A 21,705-nucleotide genomic window follows, 5' to 3' on the forward strand; every position below is an offset into this window, starting at 1 on the left:
GATAAGAACCAGAAGCAGGTGATATTCTCGGGAATCCAGCCCACCGGCGTACCGCATCTTGGAAACTATCTCGGCGCACTGCGGCAATGGGTCAAGCTGCAAGACGAGGCATCTCCGGATACAACGCTTCTGTTCTCAATAGTCGATTTGCACGCGATTACGATAAAACAAGATCCGAGCGAATTGGCAAGATGGCGGAAAGAGATGCTGGCTAGTCTGCTGGCAGTGGGACTTGATCCGAAGAGATGCATCATGTTTGCGCAAAGTAGCGTGAAGCAGCATGCAGAGTTGATGTGGATCCTGAGTTGTGGTGCAAGCATGGGGTATTTGGGACGAATGACCCAGTGGAAGGTATACAACCGCGGAAGTAGACCTAGGAGGCATAATGTTGACACTGTCTTAGAGCAAGCTCTCCCTCCCATCCAATGCATCCCCTCTCGATCCCTCCAACAACAAAGACGCCCTTAAACTCGGCCTCTTTTCGTACCCGGTCCTACAAGCCGCCGACATCCTCCTCTACAACACAACACACGTCCCAGTCGGTGAAGACCAAGCGCAGCATCTCGAGTTCACGCGCGAGCTGGCCAGTGGCTTTAACCACGTCTACTCAGAGTCACAGCCTCTGTTGACGGTTCCACAAACACTTCTGAGTCCCGCGAAACGAGTCATGAGTCTGACTGAACCAACAAAAAAGATGAGCAAGAGCGACCCGAAACCGAAGAGTCGTATCTTGATAACAGACTCAAGAGAGGAGATACATGCCAAGTTGAAGACGGCATTGACAGACTCTATTGAGGGAGTGAGTTATGACCGCGAGACCAGACCGGGTGTGACAAACCTAGTGGATTTGATGTTTCATTTCGATGAGTCTCTCGCTGCGTCGCCGGAAGATCTAGCGAATGACTTGAAGACTCTAAGCATGCGGGCTCTGAAAGAGAAGGTCGCCGATACCGTTGATCTCGGCATCAAGGATACAAGAGAATGTTATCAAGAATTGATGAGCGGAGATCAGAAGGTGCTCATAGAGCATGCAGAAGAAGGTGCACAGCGAGCAGAGAAAATCGCCGAGAGCACCATGGAGAAAGTCAGAAATGCTATGGGCATTGGGTGGTGAGCCATGGATTGTTCAGGCCATGGAAGAATTGTCAAACTGGAGGGTCTAGCGTATAGCTTCGACCTTTTCAAAGGGTAGCCAGACCCACGCACTGTCCTCTAAGCTTGTAACCTTCATCACTGTACAACATCTCACGGACCAATAGATATTCGAGTCATCGCTAGTATAAAGACCTATGCAGCGACCTTTTATCAGTTCTTCAAACTTTGAAGTCCTCACTGCACTTTACAATTACTGTCATCTCGATCCGGCTTACACATCCATCATCGGACATACCGTCGCTATCTGGAGCTCACATCGACATTCTTACAGAACAGCCTGCGTGTACCGACATTGTTCCCAGCGACTCCAATACAGTCACTGTATCATTATGTCAGAAGAAGAGTCAAAGTCTGGACATATCACAATTCCTGTCGCCGATTCATCAACACGAATATCACCTGGAATGCTTAAGACGATCGCCAAAAATCTCAGCGAGCATATAAACAAAAAGCTGATACCGAAAGCCGCCGGGAACCTTCGATCAGCACTCAGTCAACAGGGCTGGTTGCTTGGAGGGCCTGTCGATGAAGACAAGAAAGAATGGTTTTGCGAAATTTGCGAGAAAACAACGCTATGCAAAGATGCTGCATGTACATCAACACCGAACTGCAAGGGGATCTATATGAACAGCTTCTTTGAATATTTGGACAACACAGGGTTTGACACAGACCAGCTCACGGGTGAAGATGGGCAATGGGTGCTGAATACGGTCAGTGGGGGTGGGGTCGAGCACAATATCAAGCTTCTTCCCGAAAAGACTCGCGATCGGAGTTGACATACACCCTGTGTGTGCTAGCAAAGGTCAGGAAAGTAAAATGCATGGGTAGCTGACCAGGGTATGGGAAATTGATCACATGGGTCTATGTCTGTGTAATTCATGCATTCCCTAGTCTACGGTCATTCACATGCAGCCACTGCGCCGCCAATTGCAAGCCCAAAGTAGCCATGCCACGCATGATAAAAAGATGATCCAAGAACTCCGTTCCTATGCAGTGTAGATGCCATCCTAACCGTGACCGAACCCTAGGCGTGAAAGCCCGTTGCAGGCGTAACGCCATGAATACCATGCCGAAACCGAACGCCGCGCTTATGATGAAGACGTGGAAGAAAACCGAGGAATGGAAAGTTGGGCAAGGGGGTGAGAGGGCGATGCGCAGTTCCTAGTGCGCGAGTGTCCACCATATTGTTGGACGGGGGTGAGGGGGGAATGGAGTAGGGGCTGTCGGATCGCATGATGACGAAGAGAGGAGTGTTGAGGTAGGTGATACTGCCGGTGAAGGGACAAGGATGAGGGTGTCAGAACCCGAATCCTCTTCAGACGCTGGGGACCCACCCCTAAGTAGCCCTGGCATGCGGATGTGAGACATTCGCATGATGAGGGGCTCAGAGTGGCAGTCCATGGGCAACGTCTAGCGCTTCATGGGGGTATCGGCGTCCTCATCATCTTCAGCATCATCTTCATCGCCGTCGAAGTCGGAATCCATTTCTTGGTCCTCGTCCGGATCGCTCTCGCTGCCACCAAAGTCCAGGCTCTCGGCATCGCTGTCTTCCCAGCTCATGTCAAACTCGCCCTCGTCCTTCTCTTTCTTCCACGCTGTTTCGTGCGTTGGCATGACAAAGTCCGTGGGGATGTCCGCCTTTGACAGCTCGAGATCCTTCTTGACCATCTCTTTGTACTGGTCCGGCTTGTTGCGCAGCATGACTCCCGCGTCGACGTTAGCGGGTGAGGAAACCTCGGCATCGTCCAGCAGAGAGAGGATGGATATCAGGACCGTCTCGACACGCTGCACGGGTGACCAGCGCTCGGCGGCAGTCTCGCCGGACATCTCGTCATCGCCGGGTGGGTGGAGGATGGAGATACATAGGCGGCCGTCGGGGTAAATGTTGGGGTGGTAGAGCGGGCGGATGAACTTGAAATCTGGTAAACCGTTAGCTCCTGCCCTGCGCTTCGCGACTCCTTCCATCCCTGGATCCGCGTATTGGCAGTGACGTACCTGGCGGGCTATGCGGGTAGTTGCGAGGGAAGGTCATCTTGGCCTTGAAGTAGCCGCCGTAGTACATGGACTCTTCGTTCATGACTATCAGGGCGACACTCCACTCAAAGACGTTCTCGTTGATGAGCTGTGACGTGGTTAGCTCGGTGCTCCTGCATCGCCACCAGGACTGTGACTCTGGAGGGAATGTCACCAAGACGCACCTCGATGTTTGTCCACTTCTCCTTGCTGAGCTGCTTGAACTCATTCATAAGTATCCGCTGCGCCATTTCCGCCATGTTGCCTTCTCGGTCCGGGGTCCTTGCTGAAGCGTGTAGTGTTCGTGGGGGTGCAGGAACAGTACTGTATTCGCCGAGGCGGTCGGTTGGGTGTTGTCTACGTGTAAAAGTGAGAGTGTGGGTAGAGAGAACGTCCTGGTGGTTTGTGCAAGGAGTGAGAGAGCGGCGGAAGGGCGAGAGTTTGTACTTAAGGGAGTCGGTCGGCTGAGGCGCTGCATGATCGAATGCTCTCGCCGAAACAAGGATCACTTAGTCCGCCCCTCGGCAGGAGCCTAAGTCACCGCTTCCGAACTCGCGGACAACGAGTGGAACCTTCCTTACTTGGTCCTCATGACTGCAGGGGCTCACCGTCACCACGTTTCTTTCATCGTCGGCACAGTTGCTGTTCGGCGCCTTGTATGCCGCGCATTCTGGGTTTGGCAGTGTTCCTTCCGACCTCGGAACGAATAGGAACGGTACGGAATGTCACCTTGGATGCGTCCCAAGGTTGGCTGCTCGCGTGATAGCACAAAGTTGCGGCTTATCTACCCTTCCATCTAGGTATCATCGCGTCTCTGGATGTCATGTGAGCGTATGAGCAAGGTAGTATAAACACGCGCTACCAATGCATGCCGTTTCATGTGATGTCATCATGGGCACTATCGACACCTGAAACAATACTGTAAAGCATTCTTTTGCTTTGTCTATTCGCGTACGCCAATCCCTAGCTTCATGCCTCATTGTACAGGGTATGCGCGCCTTCTTTTTTGGCTTGTCTGGGTTGCTTCTTACTACCTTCTACCGAAAGCCACACGTAATTGTCGATCTGTGAGATCATCACATATGTATCCGATTTCATACTCAGGCGATGTGCTGGCAATAGAGAGCTTTGCGACGAGAACAATACTTTTCTAATCTAGAGTATATCTAATGCCGACATGATCGTGTATGACGTGACCCGAATTATGACAACCTCCGGTACACCAGCGCTGGCGTTAATACATGTACTGAATGAAACCACGATACTAAACATAGGAGAAACGAAGACAGACAGTGTCCAACTGACAAAACAGAGAATTACCAACCAACGAATTCAATCAAATGTAACGCATCCTCTTAGCAACTCCCAAGCAGACAGCAACGAAAAGGACAATAACACCAATAATGCCAAAGAACCATCCGAGGCTGCCATCCTGACCAGGAACCTTGACGTTCATACCAAACAGACCACAAATCAAGTTCAGCGGAACGAGAATCGTAGCGATGACCGTGACCTTCTGAAGCGTAGCGTTGCTGTCGTTGCCTTGAATGACTTGATCAACCGAGATTTGCGCAAGGTAGTTGGAGTGTGCGCGGCTGAGCATCTTCTCGAAATGAGCCAAGTTGGACATCATAGTGACGACGTGATCCTGGATATCGCTGAGGTACATGCCCACGTCACCCCGAGGAGCAACGCTGTACGACTCGTTGCAACGCTTGGCGAAGCCCTTGATGACATCTGCCTTGCCGCCCAAGAGACGCAGAAGCTGCATGACGCGCTTGCGGCAGTCGCCGATCGATCGAAGAATGGCGCGAGAATCTTCAATGCGCGCAGTGAAGACCTGATCCTCAATCGCATCTGCCTCATCTTCGATGCCCCGAATGACAGGTGCAAAGCTGTCGACAATGTCGTCAATGAGGGCGTAGCAGATCCAGTCAGCGTTGAGGTTGATGTAGTCGCGAAGACGGCTGATACGCTTGCGCACAGAAAACGTGTGTGGGCTCTCGCAGAAAGTGAAAGTTAGGATGCCCTCCTTGAATACGACAGCATAGAAGTTGACAGGCTCCAAGTATTCCTCCGATTCCTTATCGGCTTGGAAGAAGGAACGGAAAGAGACGAAGTAGTATTGATGGAACAGCTCCACCTTTTCGCGCGGCTCCTGGACGCAGATATCCTCACGGGTAAGAGGGTGCACGCCGAAAGCCTTGGAGATGGCGAAGACTTCCTCTTCTGTAGGGTTGACCATGTCGAGCCACCAAACGCCGCCGTCTGATGGGGTGTCAAACAGATCGCGGAAGCGTTCGCCGGGCATAAGCAGGCCGCCCAGTTCGGCAGCATGGATCGTGTCGTCCAACTCAGACGAGAAGAACGTCCAGCGGTTGAGCTTCACTTCTGGCGCCGGCTTCTCCGCGAATACGTGTGACAGACCTTCCTCGGCGAGCTTCTCTTGGATCGCAGGGTCCGCATTCTTAAGACTTAAAGCGTCGCTGTCTGTCTTGGGTGTTCCTGACTGGCTGGACTTGGGGCGGAGATCGGAGAAGACCTTAGGCTTTGTGGAAAGGTTGGAAGCGGTGCTCGCCTTGTGGCGCAGAGGCTGTCCGATGGGCGTCTTCTCTTGAGCCTCTGCGACAAACTCCTCCAACTCTTCATAGTCGAACCTAGTAGTCTTGCCAGTATCCTCGGCCACAGGGAAGCACACATCCTCCTCGGCAGAGCTGTGCGCAGATGCAACTTCAACGTTGTGCAGCTCATCAGGACGCTCGTCGCTGATTGTCGGACGGCGTGCAGTACCGCGAGAAAGCGTCCTGTTCAATCCCAGCTCGAGCTCGGAACCAGCATGGCTCTGGAGGGTGTTGGCACGGTCGCGGCGCCTAGGGCCGGCGAATGCGTCGACAGAGTTGGGAGGGGAGACGGAGCGCGAAGTGGTCGACGAAGCCCTGCTCCTAGTCAGGCGCTCGACTGCCGGGTCGCGCGGGCGCCGGAATGTCTCTCGACGGGCCTGTGGGCTGTGCGCCAGAGAACCGCGGCGGATGTAGGCATCGGGAGCCAAGTGTTGGTCATCGTCTACGACGGCGCTTTCGAAATCGCGCCGAGTGATGTCTGCCTCGAGAGCCTCGTTGACTTGGAGGAGTATGTTGGGTCGGTCTTGGCCTTGAACGCTTGCGAACGTTGGTCGGCGCGACCTAGGGGGCGAAGTGGCATCGGCTCGTGGGAGCGATACGGGCTGGTGGCGGTGGTCGTCGAGGTCAGACACCGGGGTGCTGAACCTCGTCTGGTTCTCGGATCTCGGAGTGTCAGTCATATTGGCGACTCAGGCGGCGATGAGTAGGACTCCGAATCAGATGTCGTATGCTTTGGTTAAGCCAGGTTGTTGGTGGATTCAGCGACTTCTTGCAGCGCAAGAACCACAGAAGCGGGCGAGTCGCTTGTGAGCGCTCACCTCTAGGGCGCGCTCAACTTGACGATGGCTTCGCGTAGGGTGGTCCCCTACACTAAGCCGATGGGAGACAGAGTCCGGTAGCCAGACTTCCACACCCTGTGGGAATAGGAAGAAATGTAGAGACGGTGATGCAGTAGCGAATGAATGTGTTTGCTGTTAGGGCAAGTTATGGTGGCTTGTGGTCGCCTCCGTATACCCAGGCCTTTGTGCCGAGCAAGGGGCGGATGAAGGAAAGCTTGTCGAGGTAGAGTCCCGCCAACTTGGTGGTTTGTATGTATATGGACGCCGTAGCGTCAGAAGGTGCGGTGTAAGGGGACGGTTGCAAAAACAAAGACCCCTTGAGCGATCAGTCGCGGTGGTGGATGGCGGTCCACGGAGATAAGAGCCGGATAGGTGGAGGGTGCGCGATCGCGACTGCTGGCAGTTGGTATCGTGAGGCGGTTGAAAGTCGATGGGAAGTGCGGTGGGTGGAAGTCCAGGGGACGGTGGGAGTGTTGTTGAAGGGACGGTGCGGGACTCAAATACCGCGATTGAGCGATGGGTCAAGGAAAAAGCTTGTGCAGCGACGGAACCTACTGGCCCGCTCTGATTGGGCAGGCGCGCTCAGAGAACGACAAACGGTCATGCATGTGACTGATCGAGAACTCGGCCGCTGTGGAGAGAGCGAGTGAAAGTGGTGCCGCACATTCCGCGGCCTAACCGGCCAAGGTTCTTGTTGCACCTGGCATGGCGAACCAGGTACCAAATGCTGTTGTTGCGTCAATGTTGGGCGTAAATCAAGAGGCGCCGTTAGTGAAGGCTAGTGCGGCTGCGGACCCCTGTCTTCTACATGTCCCGGCTCGTGGTAATGCCACCTCTCCGAGACAGTTAGGCCCGTTAGACGTTCAGTAGAGTTCCAAGTGACATCCGTTCCCGATCTTCACCAACCTAGCCTTCAAATACAACGATCACGACTCGGACATCCAGCATACCCCATCACCATGGCCGACCAGCTTCTGGAGCAGGTGCGCGACGCGGTCGAGGGCCAGATTGTATGCGACAGCGACGCCGCTACCTGACTTGACGCATGTGCTAACAGGACCAGGACTTTGAGGGCCAGCGGCTTGCAGAGATGCTGAGCACTGTCCTGCTTGGTGCAGCTGGCGTATGTGTTCCTCACCCGCCTGATACACTTCAACAAGCTGACAACATAGATCATCGCATTCATCGTTGGCTTCCTGCAGCAAGACATTCGAATGGCACTCTACATTGGCCTCGCCGGCTCCGCGCTCACATTCCTCGTTGTCGTACCCCCGTGGCCATTTTACAACAAGAACCCCGAGGACTGGCTCCCGCCGCACAACGCGACATCACAGTACAACATCGACGTAGACGGGCAGAAAGTCGGATAGTCGCGCTGGGACACGAAAGGGAGTCGCTTGGTCAGGACACTTCACGATCGTAATGGAATCTGATTCGACGATGATGACCGCCTACGCTGCTACTTCTTCATGCTATCATAGCCCTTTTGTGAAGGCCCTACTAACGCCGGACGTCCTAATGAAACCTAGACCCATGTTTGTCCCTGCTGAAACCAATCTCTCCACGGCTGTGCGAGCGTCTATCGGCCGTACTTTTGGAACTCCCAGTCTCGGTTGTCTAACGGGCAGACTTGTCTGGTCTTGAGCCATCGTGAAATGCAGTGGAAGTGGAAGGCGTGCTGTCATGTGTCAGTACGGGTCAGTGCAGTGTCATGCTAGAGCGTACGTTGCAGATGCCCCAGGCGACTGTGCATTCTTCGCTGGTGGCGGAGGCTTGGTTGGCCTGGCACTCGATGCAGAGGTCCATGATGTGGTTACGGCAAATGGCGCAGTTGTCGACGACGATATCCCAAGCCCAGAGAGCAACGGCGTTCCACTGCGTCATGTTAGCTTCAATCTCTATGTCCTGCCCTCTGTCGTGTGATGCCGACCTTCTTGACCTCGAAACGTTTCTTGTCGCCCTCTGCAGCACTGGCCTTGCCGGTCTTGGTCTTCGCCGGGGGCGCGTCTGCCATGTCGACATCCGCCATGATTATGTGATGTATCGGGGTGGTGGGGTGCGCGGGGAGTTGGTTGGAGTGGAAGCTGCTGGGGTTGACGTAGCGCGGTGGTAGGCGGTGTACGGGCGGTTGCAGTTGAAAGGGAACAACGTGCAGCTCGCGGGATTATATGGCGGTGGCGAAGTTTTGCTGAAGCGCTGCCACTGTGTTTGTAGGTGAAGGCGCAGTGTGCAGGCGTCAGGCTCCAGCTACGAGCTCCCGAATGCCAAGGCCAGGCCCTGTGTACCAACCTTGGGACGATGTGCCAGGTGAAAGGGAATGCACATTCTTTCGCTAAGCGTCCAAATACCCTCCGGACGAGCAAACGCCATAATGCCACCGCTCCTCGCGATTCAAAGACGGGCGCCCGACAGCCTCCCGCTTCCATCATACCCAACCCGACCTCTCAGCCCTACGCCGCCGCAACCGTCAGTGCGCCTTGCCGAGATCAGCCTCGTTGGATCACAGCCACCTCCGCGCCGTTCACCGTCGATGCGACCGACTCTGCTCACAACACCCTCACTCTTCGCCCTATCTCACCCAACGGCGCGTGCCTATCTATACCCCGCGAATCTGGATATGATCACTTCAACATCTAACCCTTGCACATTCCCACCTTATCAGACACAGACAAAGACACAGACCGCGTCATCGCGCATCCAACCCACTACCTCATCACGAACCAAGAGCGTCCGCCTGCGCCCTACCAGATAACCCACCCCCCATCACAATACAACAACTCCACAGACAACGCTTCATATGTCGACAGTACAGACGACGGCCTCTCCACGCGCTCCCCGGGGCAAGCCGCAGAGCCCAGCTCAAGCAGCGCATACCAACGCTGGCCGGCAGTCGCAACGCAAACCACGAGGCAACCGCGCGCACAATGGCTACAACCAGAACCAACACAATGCGGCAGGAGCGTCCCCGAGTAAGATGCCTGCTGAGCTCGCCCACGCGGAAGGCGCGTCCCACTCAGGTGAAGACGCGCACATGCCCTCTGGACCGCGCAACATGAGGAAGCCCAACCAGTCCCATCCCTCCATCGACCGCGTCTTCTCTCCTCCTGAGTCAGAGCCTGTTCCGATCAATCCGTCTGCTACGCCGGCTAAGATCCAGGCCGCCTATGCCGGTCCGACCTTCCATGCTTCTCCGGCTCCTTCTGCTCTGCCTATACCCAAGTTTCTTTCTCGTTCTGTGCCGGCCAAGACACGTGCTGGTCCACCAACACCTCCGCCCGAAGATAGTTCTGATTCTGCTTCTCCAAGTCCTTCTGCTTCTCCTTCCCGCGCCCCGGTGGCCGTTCCTCCTCGTAATGAACAATCTCCATTGGACCTGCTTTTCAAGGCGGATGCAGCTGAGAGAGCCAAGGGCAACCATGGACGCCCAGCCTCCCACGGACCTTTCAACCCAATGGACACTTCCAGGCCACAGCATTTGAAGCATGATTCGTCACACTCGATGAATGGCGTCTTTCCCATAGAGCTTGATGGGGAAAGCAAGCACGCACACATGTCTCCCCCACCAGCAGCCTCGCCCGCCTCGCATCGCTCCGTTACAGATCCCACCAAGATTCCACAGCTCAAGGATATGCAACAGCAGGGCAACGGCAATGATGTTATGAACGACCTACTGAATCGTCTCTCAATGTCGCAGAAGAAGCCCTCGGCAACACCGCCTCGACCGGATGCGCAGGGTCCACAAGGTTTCATGATAGGTCACACACCATCACCTTTCCATGACGGTCGACCTCCTCAAAATTCCTCTGGACCCACCACACCGCAGGCACCACCGCCGAACCAAGACTCCGAATTTTTCTATGGCAACCGTAATCTTTCTCCCTTGTTCAAAGCCGCAAAGGGCGATTCCGCAAAGAAACGCAACTCTGGTCTTCGTACCGAGATCTCGGCTGAGTCTCCTATGATCGGACCGGGCAACTTCCAGAGCTTTCCTTCTGTTCCTCCCACTCAGATGATGGACCCCAACGCCTTTTCCCGAGATCAGCCAGGCAACGGTAACTCAGGCTTTGCCAACGGGCCCCGTCCATCAGCACCCCATGTACAGCCCTACCAACAAAGTCCAAACAACAGCAGGAAGACGCCTGGCCGGCAGCCACACCAGCCACAACAGCCTCGCCCCGACACTTACCAGAAACGAGGCAATATGGGTGGGACTGGAAATACGGCGGCCAATGCTCCACCAGCATCTGCTCCGAAGGCCCCTACCAGCATGATGTCCTTTGTACCTTCATCAGTCGCTGCCAAACAACGCAAGACCTCAGCCCCCGCTGCCACTGCTGGTGCCTCACCCATGAAAACCGCCACCCCTTCCAATACGTTGTCCCTGGAGCAGGATCTCAAACGCTTGCTCAATCTCAGCCCGGCTGGCGAGTCCAGCGTCAGGTAGTCGTTGTTTCTACGAGACCTGCTATGTTTGGGCATGGTTTGGGCTCACTACATTCGCTTGTTTATATGGATTTTCTATTTGTTCCATGTTTATGGTTCATGATTGTATTGTCACTTCATTTGGAGTTTATGGCGTTATCAATGGCTGGTGGCCATCTTTTTCGTGGAAGTAGTGAGCATTGCCGGGCATGTCGTCTCAGGTTCTTTGGTCCAGCGCAAGCGTTTCTTTTGTCATTGTTCATGAATGGATGCATGGGCATGGGATTTGAAGAGCTGGAAATCGGGCGTTTTCTTGCACCATGTTTCATGTTTTGGTGCATAGGCACCTTAGGGAATGTCTTGACTGGCTATGAGAAGTGAGCTTCCTCCGACAATTCTCTGCTGTCCATGATCTGGATCCAGGCACGACTCAACTCGACTATCACTACATCACCACAAACCACAAGTAAAAATCAAGAAAAAAATATAAGGGCATGATGCTCGGCTTCAGTGTCTCCCTCGGGAGGCACGAGGTTTTCATGTCCAAAGAAGGTTTCCGTTGGGCACGACTTCGTGATGGTGAGCTGCTTCCCTATGTTGTTTCTTCGCTTGACTTTGATTTCCCACGTCATCTGTTTTGTCTGCAAGAGAAGTATATGACCCAGACAAGAGCATGGGGTGGCATACTAACTGTTGGGCGAGCGAGGGTTCTCCCTGCCTTCGGCTCATCACGGGAGTGAACTCTCACTTTCACCATCCCATGTCACTAGCGGCACGTGCCAGTGCTGCTTGGCACTTGTCGCGATCTACCCTGAGTGAGCACTTCCAGTGGGCGCAGGTTCATTTTCCTGTTGTCTTCTCCCGCCTGTTTACGCACCACCAATCACACCCCCGCTCGATCGCTTTAATTCTTCTTTGCAGGCAATCACGCGACCTTTGCAACGATTGCCCGACCTTACGTACTAACACAAAATCGAATTGTCACAACTGCCAACTGCCGCAACTGGTCAGGATGAAGAGTCTTCGGAGCAAAGGTAGGGTCTTATTCTCTCCCATAGGCAGCGTTGAGCCCGGGATGGATTTCGCTCTCGCTCCACAACCGCAAAAGCCTTAGCGTTAACAGACAAATAGCGTCACACTTCTTCAGAGATAGCCCAAGTCGTGATGAGAAGACCGCTATCGCCGACAGTTCGGACATCGACTTTGACGCCGGGATTCAGGACGTGGATATGCGGAAAAAGCGTAAGTCACTGCTTCGCATGTAGGCGGAAACACACTAAAAACATGTGCAGCATCGCGATTCTTTGGACGCAAGATCGACAAGCTCAACAAGCCACTGCCTACTCTGCCTTCCAATTCCAACTCATCCACGCCACTCTCCCCAGTCGCTACGCGTGTCACCCTAGGACAGCACGGCGATAGCTTCGAGAACCTACCCGAATACGAGGATTTGGAAGAGTTAGAGTATCAAACAAGCTCACCGGCACTTCCGCCAGCTTCACGTAGCCTCTCCGCCACTCCAGAGCACAAACACGCTCGTGGTGGAGAGCCGCTTAGATCAAAGTCGCGCCCTAACTTCGCATTACTTAGAGAAAAAGGCATGTTTTCCACTATCCATGCACATATCGACTCAATGTTGACTCGTTTCCTAGGCTCTCGTCTCTTCGGCGGCAGCAAGGACAACGACTCCACGAAGTCACCAACGCCTCCGCCTGTTCCACAGATACCTACTACAGTCCCTCTCCCCAAAGCACGCCGTCCTGTCCTCCCATCGTTGTCAACAGCACGCGGATCGCGCGCATCTCTCGTCAAGACTCAAAATCGCAGCGTCTCCATATCCCGTCCTCAGCTCATGGCCCAAATCTGCAGTCCACCCATCCCAGAGGACCACGTCACAGTACCCTTTCAAAAGCGCCCCGGTCCGCCACCTCCTCGTCCTCCTCGCCCTGACAGTCTCGATGAGGAGACTCTAGCCTTCATGCGCGAAAGCGGTACACGTATGGTCCTCCCCTCCAGCAACCGCGGCAGCACCAGTACAGCGACAGCCTCGACACCGCGCAGCCAGGCTAGTTCCATCGAAGCACGTCTCGGTTTCCCCTCTGGTCATGGCACTCCTCGTACTTGCTCCATTGAGTCTCCTCTCGCAGCGCGCTTCACACCCGATCCCAATCAGGCCCTTCCTGTCCGTGACAGCAGTGGCGATCTGGTGTTAAGTCGCTTCAGCGAGTATGTTCGGTACCAGCAACAGCGTAGCCATGCGGTCGATGGTGTTGATGCTGAAGATAGGGAGGTTGGTCCTATTGAGCTGTGGGATCCTAGTAAAGAGGGTGATTGGACGCTGGAGAAGCGGATTAGTCAGGGTAGGGATGGGAGGCCCGGTGGTATGCTGTTTCGCGATAGGTGGGGTGGGTTTCATTTCGTTGCTGATATCTAGGTTCTGCGTGGATGTCAGTGGGCTGTATGTCGTTGTTTCGATATGAAAAGTTTGTAGCTTTTGCTTTGCGCACTGGAAGAAGGACGGACAGGTGTGAATGCGTCTTGGATGCATACATTGGCTAGTTGTTAGGCAGGTAATATTGATGCCCAGCACTTATACCCTCACTTGGCACCATACATTCGTGACTCTGCAGCTGAGCTTCCAGCACGTGGCGCACCTTCCGTTATCGTCTCTCACTTTGAGTCCCGTCCCTATACGTCACTCATCGTACGCGTTAGTAGCTCCAATACTTAAATCTTTATTACGACCTAATCTCTCTCTCCTCCTCTCTTCTTCTAACATTAATCTGACCTCACTCACAATCCTCATTTTCCACCTACCTCCACTTTCAACAACTTCAACACTTCAGCCTTTCGCGTCCGATCACCATGTCAGCTCGACCATTCCGCTTCCTCGATCTCCCGGCTGAGTTGCGCTGCATGGTCTACAAAGCCATCGATGTAGCGACAAGGAAAGAGATTTACAACCCCACGAAGAAGTGCGAGCCCCCCCGCGTCCGCATGAAACGAGATGATGACTTTTCGAACGGCAATGGTAAACTTGGCCTGTACCGACGCGTATTGCCGATGTCAATCCTGGCAACCTGTCGCCTCGTCAATCAAGAAGCCTCACCTATCATTGCTCAGAAACTCCAGAAAATGGTGAAGGAGCCAGTGCGTTTTCGTATGGACTGGGCAGCTGGCAATTGGATCCAGGATAACTTGCACGACTGCCTCACCACTTCACCTGAAGCAGCGCTCGCCGGCGCCAGATCTTCCGACTCCATGTGGCAATTCGTTTACACCTGCAGCTCGTATCTTGTGGAAATCGCTCGTTTACGCCCAGCCGACACTGTTTCTGCTGATGTCGAAGTCACCGTTGCGACATCCGAATTGGATTATCGTTTCATGGGATGGGACCGGGAATGCATCTCAAATTTTGTTCAGGGTCTCTGTCAGGGCTTCGGTATTCGTTCTAGTAGACAGTTCAAGAATTTACGTTCCGGCGTCGATCTTCGTATCGATGCTATAGTCAGCCCACAACAAGATAAAGGTTTCCGCTTAGACAACTGGAGGATCGTCGCCGGAAAACCATCGAATCACTGGAATTACGTGGTTCACGATCTGTCTAGGGACGATTGGGAACAGCACGTGCAGATGTTGGAAGAACTCTGATTCGGTGCGTACAAGGGTCAAGAATCGAGGGAGATGATAGGAAAGCTCGTCATGGATGCAGGTCTAATACCTTAGCACGGAGGAGACTTTGGATTGAGACTCCGACGAGAGAGAACAAAAGCAAGCATATGAAAGATTCGAAAGTCGAATTAAGAAAGCAGAGGTCATTTCAAAAGTTAGCACACAGATAATATGCAATATGGTTTGGGATTTCACAGACGAAAGCAATACTGAAGGCAGTGTCTTACTCTGACCAAAGAACACATCGCTATATGTCGCTCTTTGCAGTGCTTGTTTACTTATGAAATTAATCTGGCACTGTCAACCGTGAATTCGGACAGATCATCGTAGCTTCTGACGAGGGTATTACATAACATGTCTCTCATGCTCATCACCCATCTATAGTGCATCTCCAAGACATCCACACTCAGTTCGTCAAGCTCACATCGCGGACCAAGATATCCTCGTCCTTCTGATACGGAATACCCGCCTTCTCCCTCGCCATATCGTTGATCCATCGGCCGTCAGGTGCGACATGCTCCCCCTTAGATAACTCATCGGCCAGGTAAAGCCAAGCCAGCGCATTGCCCACTGTGCTAACCTCATCACTAACATGCTTGCTCGCATACTCCGACATAGTGGAGTGAAGTTCCGAATCGGTGAAGAGATCAAACAAGTGCTTGGCAACAGCGTCGTGATCACCAGGCTTGACCAAGAAGCCGGACTTTCCATCCTGGACCTGCAGAGGGATACCGCCAGCGAGAGTAGCGATGATAGGCGTGCCCTTGTGAAGCGCTTCGCTGACCTTGACCTCGAAGCCTTCGCGGGTGGAGAGCTGGAGGGCGACATGAGCGCAGGACATGAGTGCGTTGAGCATCTGGTCGGATGGTCCGATACGCATGATGATGACGTCGTCCTTGAACTCGTTGAACTCCCCGTTGAGAGCGGTCTCGGTTTCCTTGAAGATCCGTGTAGCATCTGGATCGTCGACGGCACCATGGCCAGCTATGACAAGCTGGGGGATGTCTACAAGGGGCGTGTCTTTCATGTAAACCTTGCGCAAGAGTGCGTATGATGCGAGTACATCTGGTATACCCTTCGCTGGGTCGAAGCGAGCGATTTGAACAATGTATTTGCGATCCGGATGTGCGAGCTGACGCATACCAGCTGAAAAGCACTGGACCTTCAGCTCGTGGATGTAGTACTGCTCGTCCCAGGGGTGCATGTGCTTGTTCAGGCCATCTAGCCAATCAGTAGTGGCAGGCAGGTAGCCCACTTTCTCTGGAGTCACAACCTCGGGCACGAATGCTCGCACGGGATGGCTGACGAAGACATCACAATCTTTGACGTGGTTCCAGATCCAGTTCCATACCTCGGATGTAGCGGTACCTGCTTCGTCAGCTAGGTCAGCTCGGACCTGGATGTGGCTGCGAAAAATGACTGGGCGACTAGAGAATAGAGTTAGTATAAAAAGCATCTTAGATGAGGTAGTAAGCATTTTGGGAGTACATACCTGGAGTCTCGCTCCTTCGCAATCTTGACAAGGCTCGGCATCTGAGGATCATCGACAATAATCACATCGGCACCACCCTTCTCGCGAGATGAGAGCGGGCCGCCGTGCTCGACCCAACGACACTTGTCAGCCTCTTCGATGACCCAGTCATCAAGATCGGCCATTTTTTCCTCGGTCAAACGCTCGCCTGCTGTGGCGACACCCTGAAGAATATTATGGTTGTCTTTGGTGATCCTGAAGATGTTGGTCTTTCCGTATGGAACGTACCATTTGCAGTCGACACCGAGAAGAGCCAGATATCTCATCAGAGCATGCCTCATGAGAGCGACACCTCCGCCTTGTGCTGTGCTGTTGAAGAAGGCAATCTTGGTCCTTCTCTTCTTGAGTGAGTTGGCGTAATGCATCGTTGCAGCTCCTGTAGTGTCCATCCTGACAGTAGAATCGTAGCTTTCGCGCTCGGCGATGTGCACGCGGCTGTCGAGATCGACCAAAACCTGACGACGATGACCCATCTGAACGGGTAACTCACCCTTGACGTTGAATTGCTTTACCGTCTTTCTCGCCATGCGTTCGGCTTCTTGATCCAGGGGTATCGATGGCTCTTCCTTGTCTTTGGCGTCGGCTGGGAAGATGAATGGTATGATGTCTAGTTCAGTCCATAGGCGTACGGCCAGGTGTGGACTCAAAGTAGCCAGTTGCGTAGTCAGAGTAGCACCCATGGGCTTGGAAAGGTTTGCCTCTCGGTAGTCGTTGAGAAATCCGATGAAGGCTTTTGATAGAGCTTCGGAAACATCTCCTACAGACATGGGTGTGGAGACACCTGATCCAACTCGCGATGATTCGTTCGATGAGTTGCCTCCGCCTGCGTCTCCGGACAGCTCCAGAGATTTGCTCTCGCAGTTAATGGTGTAGGTTCCATCATGCAACGCAATGCAGTAGCGAAAGTCGCCATCGTTGGACTGAGCGACAGCAAGGCCTGCGTAAAGGGGCTGCCACGTCCACATGTTAATTAGATGGATTGCAATAAAAGAATGGTAGCACTGACCTCGACAGCAGCCTCAAGAGTACCCTTCTGTTCCTTAAGTTTATAGAGTGAATCCGAGGACTTGAACGCCCTGATGCTGATCTGACGTCGCTCGGCAGTCGGTAGACGTCGGTAAGTGGGCCGCTGCTCGGCAATCTCATCACCCTGTAGTGACATGATGAACACTAGTGTCGGAGGGCGTCTGAATAGAACGGTAGATGATAGTTGAGGTAGTGATTAGTTAATTGATAGCAAATAGCAATCAATAGTAATGTATGATGAGGAGGAATGATGTTTTGCATTGGAAAGAAGCAGGCAGGCAGCTTTTATGGCGAGTATGGGGGCTTCACAAGGCGGTAGGCGGTGATTGCCACAGCCATTGAAGCATTCATGGCGATTGCATGCATGCTAGACGCATCATGAACATCACAGCGGGTAGAAGTGGCGATTGATGGCGGCCAGTGAGTGACAGGCGCGCATTGAAGGAACGCATGGCGTTGGCCGTTGGAAGCGGTGACTGGGAAGGCGGAGGATCACAAGGCGTGTTAGCCGTGGCAGCCAGCAGGCGACGGGAAATACACGGGAGAATGGCGTGATACGACGATAGTCCTGGTTGCGGGACGAGATCTGGTGAGGTGAGCATTCCGCACGAGATGGCTTACGCGACAGCGCTAGGGACTTCCCACGCGTCGTAACTACGAATGGAAGGGCTAGCAGCTACGGTCTCGTCGGGTAGCCATGACACAATGGCCACAACGACGAGGAGGACCGTGATGCTGGATCTGCCGTGTTGTTCTCGATGCAGTGGATGAGTGCGTCGTTTGACATGAACGAGTTTTCTGTGGCTGTCTGGGGCGAATCAGACATGGTACCACCGGCAGCGCGGGGGTGGGCGAGTGGCCCCGTGCCATTGGTGTAGTTCAGCCGCCAAACGCGTCGTGTAGTCGTGTAACCATCGTGATTGTCTGTGAAACCAGCGTTGCTTGCAAGCCAAAGATGGGGGACAAGGTTGTTCAGTGTGAAAACAGTGGTGCTGCGGGCAGAAGGAGTAATGCAACATTGAAGACGAAAACTAGTCTCGGGCTCTAATAAGTTGCATGACTCTGGAAGCCACAAAAACACCGAACCATCTATGCAAAGTCGATCTTCCGAGGACACTTGCAATGGAATAGACGCATAACTGGCTGAAACACATCGTGATGCCCATACCACGATCGCTAGCCCGCATGCGCATGCAACACTTTTTCCGCGTAGTTCACTCCAGGGCTTACTCAAGCGCAGCCGCTAGGCTGGACCAGGCCTGATGGTCCCGCTATCGCTGAACAAAGAAGAAAGCATCGTGGGGGTGGCAAGTCATTGTAGAGACAAGGCCGCCTGAGTCTACGAATGTGAGTGCTGATGTAAGGTGGGAAAGAAAAGCGATCGCGGCCGAAAGAGGACAAACACGTGCGGTATGCGGCTTGGCTCAATGCAGTGTAGCGCGACGGGAACGGCAGCACTAGCGCGAGCAAGCACAAGGGTCCGGCTGGATGGGGTGGAGCGGAACGAGCGACGCAGATGGGAGAAGGGATGCTGTCGAGAGTCTTGGGCGGACACATGCAAGTTTAGGGGTGGAAAAGATAGTATCATGGATGCACATGCCGATGTCGACGTCTTGGGAACAGAGAGTCGTAGCGGAACTGGTGCTATGTCGGCGCAAGCGCCCCAGATGGCCATGTTTCCCGCCTGCCGGATTTGAAACGCCTCTTCCTCCGTGCAAGCCAAGCAAAAGCACCAACCACGGCGACCCACCCATCTTGCGCTCAAACCTCAGCGATCTCACAGCCACGACACCATCTCACCCGTTTGCATCCCTATCTGCCCCCATCCACCGTTTATCCATCCGACACCCGTCGTGCCCACCAGAGGGCCGGCCCCGTAGACGTGTACCAGCCCAGATAGCTCGTGCCAGCTGTGCGCTCACAGCCTTGCGACCGCCAGGCTCCCACCCGACGTTGTCGCATACCGCGCCCTGTTGCTCGCGTCTCAATAGCGCACGACGCGAAGCAGACGGCCAGCCCATCCTCGCACCCTCTCCCGGACGCGCGACCCCGCCGCCAGCATGAACCACTACCCTCCCCGGGCGGTCATGCCTCCCCAGACGGGCCCAGCCCAGCGCCTCAACGAGCTGCTCGACAACATCAAGACCGAGTTCGAAGCCGAATCCCAGCGCAGTGTCGATGCCGAAGGCCAAAGTGAGTCTTGCACATGCTGCCCAGCCGCGAAGGGAAGCAGTTGCCGTGCGGTATCCAAGGACCGGGCGAGCAAACTTTCTGCGCATGGCCTCGACTGTCTTTTGTCGCATGGAGCTCACAGCTGCTAACTAGTCTTTGCAGTCACGCGTCATATCCAAGAGATTGAGTTGATCCGCGGCAAGGTCTACTCGCTCGAGCAATCACACAACCAGATGAAAGCAAAGTAAGCACCCGCACGTCGCCCACACAACACGCCCGCCAGCTTCCCTCAGGCTGCACTCTGGATGCTGACCCCCGTGCTAGATACGAGGAGCGCATCGCCCAGCTGGAGCGCGAACTCGAGGCTCGCGGCGGCCCCAGCCAGAACTCGCAGCACCATGGCCCCTCGCAGCCTCAGCCGCCTCAGATCGGCCACGGGCCTAGTAACCTGTTTGGCGGCATAATGGCAGGCAGTGCTGCCCAAGGTGGTCCGGGTCTGGCGCCTCCTCCACAGGAGCCGCCCCAGGGCCATGGCATGCCGCCACAGCTGGGAGGACCCCAAGGCCCCCCAGGACTGAACCCTGCTCCTGGTCCGCCACAGCACTTTGGTGGCTACCAGCAGGGTCCATCTGTCAATGGTAAGCGTCAAAGACTCCATGCTTCCGCCCTCGTCTTGGCTAACACATCGCAGGTTATGGTCAGCCTCCACAGCCCACTGCCTCACCTGGTGCTAAGCGTCCAGGTCCTGCCCGCGGTCCCCCCAACGGCCCACCCAATCCCGCCACTCCTCAGCAGAACAACCCTGCACCCTACCCCGGATCGCCTCAAGTCCCGCGACCGACTCCTCCTCCCCACCATCAGCAGCCGAGTGCGTTGATGGCGCCCAACCACATCCCTCTCAGCCAGAGCAACGTCTTGGCTGATCTAGACATTGAGCAGTTGCCAGAGAACCTGAAGAAGGAGGGCAGCGATTGGTTCGCTGTCTTCAACCCTCGCTCAAGACGTGTGCTTGATGTTGACTTGATTCACAACCTACCGCATCAAAGTGTGGTCTGCTGCGTACGCTTCAGCTTGGACGGAAGGTGGGTTGCGACAGGTTGCAACCGTTCAGCCCAGATTTTCGATGTCGAGACCGGAAACCCTGTCGCGCATCTCCAGGATGGAAGCCTGCCCGAGGACGGCGATTTGTACATCCGAAGCGTCTGCTTCAGTCCCAGCGGCCAGTACCTTGCAACCGGTGCCGAGGACAAGGTCATTAGGGTAAGTTTGATCCTGATTCGCTCTATCAATCGTGACTAACATTGAGCCAGGTCTGGGACATTGCTACCCGCACCATCAAGCACCAGTTCACTGGACACGAGCAGGACATTTACTCCTTGGACTTTGCCAGGAACGGCAAGATCATTGCATCCGGCAGTGGCGATCGCAGTGTCCGACTCTGGGACCTCGAGTCCAACATGCAGGTGTCCAACTTCTCCATCGAGGATGGTGTCACCACCGTGGCCATCTCCCCAGACAACCTCTACGTTGCCGCCGGATCCCTCGACAAGAGCGTCCGCGTGTGGGATATTCAGACCGGCCAGCTTGTCGTCCGTCTCGAAGGCGAGCATGGTCACAAGGATAGTGTCTACAGTGTGGCTTTTGCTCCTTCGGGCAACAGGCTCGTCAGTGGCAGTCTCGACAAGACAATCAAGATGTGGGAGCTGTCCACCAACAACCGCTTTGTCCCAGGCGGCCACCAACCAACCGGCAAGTGCATCCGCACTTTCGAAGGCCACAAGGACTTTGTGCTCAGCGTTGCCCTTACCCCACACGGTGACTGGGTACTGAGTGGTTCCAAGGACCGCGGTGTCCAGTTCTGGGACCCTCACACTGGTGTCGCGCAGCTCATGTTGCAGGGACATAAGAACTCCGGTAAGCTTGATATATCTTCACGTCTTTCGTGTTACTAACGTTGCCTTTTCCAGTTATTTCTGTAGCTCCCAGCCCCACGGGAGGCGTCTTTGCTACCGGTAGTGGCGATATGCGTGCGCGTATCTGGAGGTAAGTCACTTGTCCACTCACATTTCCCTATCCAAAAGCTCAAAATACTGACTTGCAAATTAGGTTTGACAGGTATCCTGGACCTTAGGAAGGTCGTGGTCTCTTGATCGGGGATGAACACATAACGCCATTCACTTGATTTCATCATTGATCCATAGAGAAGGCAAGTGGGTGGTGGGTAAAATCGGCAAAGGGCTCTGGAGACAATTGT

The 21,705-nt window shown here is 54.3% G+C and overlaps 10 protein-coding genes across 10 annotated transcripts; 6 read left to right on the forward strand and 4 right to left on the reverse strand.

Annotated features, from left to right (window-relative positions):
- Window positions 1-318: 318 nt before the first annotated feature.
- Window positions 319-1,114, forward strand: J4E93_007446 (uncharacterized protein; the record flags this gene model as incomplete). Its single annotated transcript, XM_049345353.1, has 2 exons — window positions 319-351; window positions 404-1,114. The coding sequence occupies 2 exons, from the start codon at window positions 319-321 to the stop codon at window positions 1,112-1,114; spliced, it is 744 nt and encodes a 247-aa protein (XP_049197583.1).
- A 1,451-nt stretch (window positions 1,115-2,565) lies between these two features.
- Window positions 2,566-3,428, reverse strand: J4E93_007447 (uncharacterized protein; the record flags this gene model as incomplete). The annotated part of the gene is made up of 3 exons (XM_049345354.1): window positions 2,566-3,074; window positions 3,151-3,277; window positions 3,354-3,428. 3 exons carry the CDS (start codon window positions 3,426-3,428, stop codon window positions 2,566-2,568), a joined length of 711 nt encoding a protein of 236 aa, XP_049197584.1.
- A 1,076-nt stretch (window positions 3,429-4,504) lies between these two features.
- J4E93_007448 (uncharacterized protein) lies at window positions 4,505-6,469 on the reverse strand (the record flags this gene model as incomplete). The annotated part of the gene is made up of 1 exon (XM_049345355.1): window positions 4,505-6,469. The coding sequence occupies one exon, from the start codon at window positions 6,467-6,469 to the stop codon at window positions 4,505-4,507; it is 1,965 nt and encodes a 654-aa protein (XP_049197585.1).
- A 1,118-nt stretch (window positions 6,470-7,587) lies between these two features.
- Window positions 7,588-7,998, forward strand: J4E93_007449 (uncharacterized protein; the record flags this gene model as incomplete). The annotated part of the gene is made up of 3 exons (XM_049345356.1): window positions 7,588-7,638; window positions 7,692-7,751; window positions 7,801-7,998. 3 exons carry the CDS (start codon window positions 7,588-7,590, stop codon window positions 7,996-7,998), a joined length of 309 nt encoding a protein of 102 aa, XP_049197586.1.
- A 209-nt stretch (window positions 7,999-8,207) lies between these two features.
- Window positions 8,208-8,657, reverse strand: ROC1A (RING-box protein 1A; the record flags this gene model as incomplete). Its single annotated transcript, XM_049345357.1, has 3 exons — window positions 8,208-8,306; window positions 8,354-8,503; window positions 8,559-8,657. The coding sequence occupies 3 exons, from the start codon at window positions 8,655-8,657 to the stop codon at window positions 8,208-8,210; spliced, it is 348 nt and encodes a 115-aa protein (XP_049197587.1).
- Window positions 8,658-9,425: 768 nt separating this feature from the next.
- On the forward strand, window positions 9,426-11,072 carry J4E93_007451 (uncharacterized protein; the record flags this gene model as incomplete). Its single annotated transcript, XM_049345358.1, has 1 exon — window positions 9,426-11,072. One exon carries the CDS (start codon window positions 9,426-9,428, stop codon window positions 11,070-11,072), a length of 1,647 nt encoding a protein of 548 aa, XP_049197588.1.
- A 990-nt stretch (window positions 11,073-12,062) lies between these two features.
- J4E93_007452 (uncharacterized protein) lies at window positions 12,063-13,484 on the forward strand (the record flags this gene model as incomplete). Its single annotated transcript, XM_049345359.1, has 3 exons — window positions 12,063-12,084; window positions 12,182-12,292; window positions 12,343-13,484. 3 exons carry the CDS (start codon window positions 12,063-12,065, stop codon window positions 13,482-13,484), a joined length of 1,275 nt encoding a protein of 424 aa, XP_049197589.1.
- A 431-nt stretch (window positions 13,485-13,915) lies between these two features.
- On the forward strand, window positions 13,916-14,701 carry J4E93_007453 (uncharacterized protein; the record flags this gene model as incomplete). The annotated part of the gene is made up of 1 exon (XM_049345360.1): window positions 13,916-14,701. The coding sequence occupies one exon, from the start codon at window positions 13,916-13,918 to the stop codon at window positions 14,699-14,701; it is 786 nt and encodes a 261-aa protein (XP_049197590.1).
- A 427-nt stretch (window positions 14,702-15,128) lies between these two features.
- J4E93_007454 (uncharacterized protein) lies at window positions 15,129-17,415 on the reverse strand (the record flags this gene model as incomplete). Its single annotated transcript, XM_049345361.1, has 3 exons — window positions 15,129-16,149; window positions 16,215-17,203; window positions 17,260-17,415. The coding sequence occupies 3 exons, from the start codon at window positions 17,413-17,415 to the stop codon at window positions 15,129-15,131; spliced, it is 2,166 nt and encodes a 721-aa protein (XP_049197591.1).
- Window positions 17,416-19,339: 1,924 nt separating this feature from the next.
- On the forward strand, window positions 19,340-21,582 carry J4E93_007455 (uncharacterized protein; the record flags this gene model as incomplete). The annotated part of the gene is made up of 7 exons (XM_049345362.1): window positions 19,340-19,472; window positions 19,614-19,695; window positions 19,776-20,089; window positions 20,143-20,711; window positions 20,762-21,365; window positions 21,419-21,494; window positions 21,558-21,582. The coding sequence occupies 7 exons, from the start codon at window positions 19,340-19,342 to the stop codon at window positions 21,580-21,582; spliced, it is 1,803 nt and encodes a 600-aa protein (XP_049197592.1).
- Between the last annotated feature and the right edge of the window lie 123 nt (window positions 21,583-21,705).

The sequence above is a fragment of the Alternaria ventricosa genome (assembly GCF_023758065.1).
Source record: "Alternaria ventricosa strain BMP 2768 chromosome Unknown scaffold_13, whole genome shotgun sequence".
Lineage (NCBI taxonomy): Eukaryota > Fungi > Ascomycota > Dothideomycetes > Pleosporales > Pleosporaceae > Alternaria > Alternaria ventricosa.